We start from the raw sequence: 1930 nt of genomic DNA, 5'->3' as shown, positions 1-1930 counted from the left end.
GCCCTCCGCGGCCTGCTGCGCCTGCTCTTCCCGGGCCCCGACGCGCACGACCCCGGGGACGCGCTGCAGACGCGCCTGGCCCGCCTGGTCCGCCGCGGGAGCGCGCTGCACCTGCTGCACCGGCTGTCTCCGGAGGCGGGGGACGCTCTGCTACGCACGCACGCCGAGCTGCTCAGAGCGCGTCTGCGCGAGCTGGGCCACGCGGAGCCCGGGACGGGGCGCGCGCTCCTGGGCACGCTGTGGGCGCGCGGCCCCCGGGTGCACGTGCTGAGTGTTGCCGCGCAGGCGCTGCTGCAGCCCCCGCACGAGGCCCAGTCGCTGCCCGACCACGGCACCGACCCCGCGGCTCTTGACGAGACACAGGAGCTGCTGCAGTGGCTGCTGGGAAGCGCCGAGGTTACAACCGCCTTCTGCCGCCGGCTGTCCCCCGAGCTGCTGGCCTCCGTGGCCAGTCGCCACCCCGCGCTCTGCCAGGCCTACCTGCGCCTGCTCACGGTCTGGGCCGGTCGGCTGCGCTACGACCTGCAGAAAGGTGTCTGGGTGGGAGCCAGCGCCGACGACGTGTCCTGGGAGGAGCTGTGCAGCAGGTTCCAGAGCCTGTGTCGCACCCCACCACCCCTGCAGGCCGAGGTGCTTGCTGCCCTGCGTGCCTGCAAGGTGCAAGATGGCGATTTCGAGGTCCCCGGGCTGAGCATCTGGACAGACCTGCTGCTGGCCCTGCCCGGGGGTGCATGATAGTGCGTGTGGGAGGATGCAACTGCCCTGTGCCCCTGAAAGGCACGGGATGGAGACATGGAGGGCCCTGGGCCCAAACACCTGGACAGACAGACCTGCAACTCGCCCTGCTCGGTGGTGCACGACAGTGTTAATGGGAGGTTGCAACTCCAGGTTCACACTATTCTGTACTCCTGGAAAGCTCGGGATAGAGACTTGGGGACCCCCGAGCTGAGCATCTGGACAGACGGACCTGCTTCTCACGCTACCCGGTGATCAACAAGATGACTAGCTTGGCTCTCTCATCGAGCCTCAGTTGCCTCTCGTGCTACTAAAGACTTGAAAAGTAGTTTACAAAGTGTCCTGTTCTTACTGATGTCCTGTACTAAATGTGTCGGAAATGTCATTAGGTACCAATTTTAAGCAGTTTATTGTACAAGTAGACTATGCAAAGATCTTGAGGTGTCATGCCTTAGATCTTTCTAGATGTTGTAACTAGCTCAGTGCTAGCCAAGTGCTCCACCACCCAGCTACATCCTGCTCCCTGGAAGTGTTCTTAAAACCATGGAACTTTCAGCTTGTTTTGTAAAAGGCTACTTTCCAGAAACGTTTGAAAATACATGCACTTTTTAAGGAAAAAGCTTTAGAATTGCCAGCAAGGTCCCTGTTTCTGTCAGTTTGATTTACTTTTTAAGATATTTTTTTTTGTTTCCCACCACTCGTTCCTGTCAGTAATGAAAAGTTTTGTTTTACCAGCGTTACATGGTGTTGGAATGTTAGTTTGAAAAGCTGACGAAGAATTGCCAGCAAGGTCCCTGTTTCTGTCAGTTTGATTTACTTTTTAAGATTTTTTTTTTTTGTTTCCCACCACTCCTTCCTGTCAGTAATGAAAAGTTTCGTTTTACCAGCGTTACATGGTGTTGGAATGTTAGTTTGAAAAGCTGACGGTCTGGTTGGAGTTCAAGCCCCCACTTGGCCTTCCTTTGCCAGATGTTCAGCAGCCTCAACATGCATTGGAGTTGTGTTACTCAGAAAGGTTTGCTCCTTGTTTCTATAAATGACTACTTTCTGAAACTGAGAGTCGCAGTGTCTTCTTTCAAAGTGCTGACTTAAGTACACATAACGTTTTGAACCTGCAGTAAGTGTATAAATTGTTCCATTTGGGTGTTTGGATGGTAGGAGAAGCAGAAGGCCCTACTGAGTGGGACTCGGGCTG

The 1930-nt window shown here is 55.5% G+C and overlaps 1 protein-coding gene across 1 annotated transcript in view; it reads left to right on the top strand.

Moving 5' to 3' along the window:
- Positions 1–1322, top strand: part of Fancf (FA complementation group F) — a 1939-nt gene extending 617 nt beyond the window's left edge. Inside the window, exon 2 of the mRNA XM_029554838.1 lies at positions 5–1322. Coding sequence (XP_029410698.1) covers positions 5–735 — 731 coding nt within the window. The 3' untranslated portion in view covers positions 736–1322. The remainder of the gene's footprint in view (positions 1–4) is intronic.
- The last annotated feature ends 608 nt before the right edge of the window (positions 1323–1930 follow it).

This window comes from Nannospalax galili, unplaced genomic scaffold (assembly GCF_000622305.1).
Source record: "Nannospalax galili isolate Female #2095 unplaced genomic scaffold, S.galili_v1.0 scaffold645, whole genome shotgun sequence".
Lineage (NCBI taxonomy): Eukaryota > Metazoa > Chordata > Mammalia > Rodentia > Spalacidae > Nannospalax > Nannospalax galili.
The sequence above is the reverse complement of the archived record's forward strand: the minus strand, read 5'-3'. Positions and strand labels throughout refer to the sequence as shown.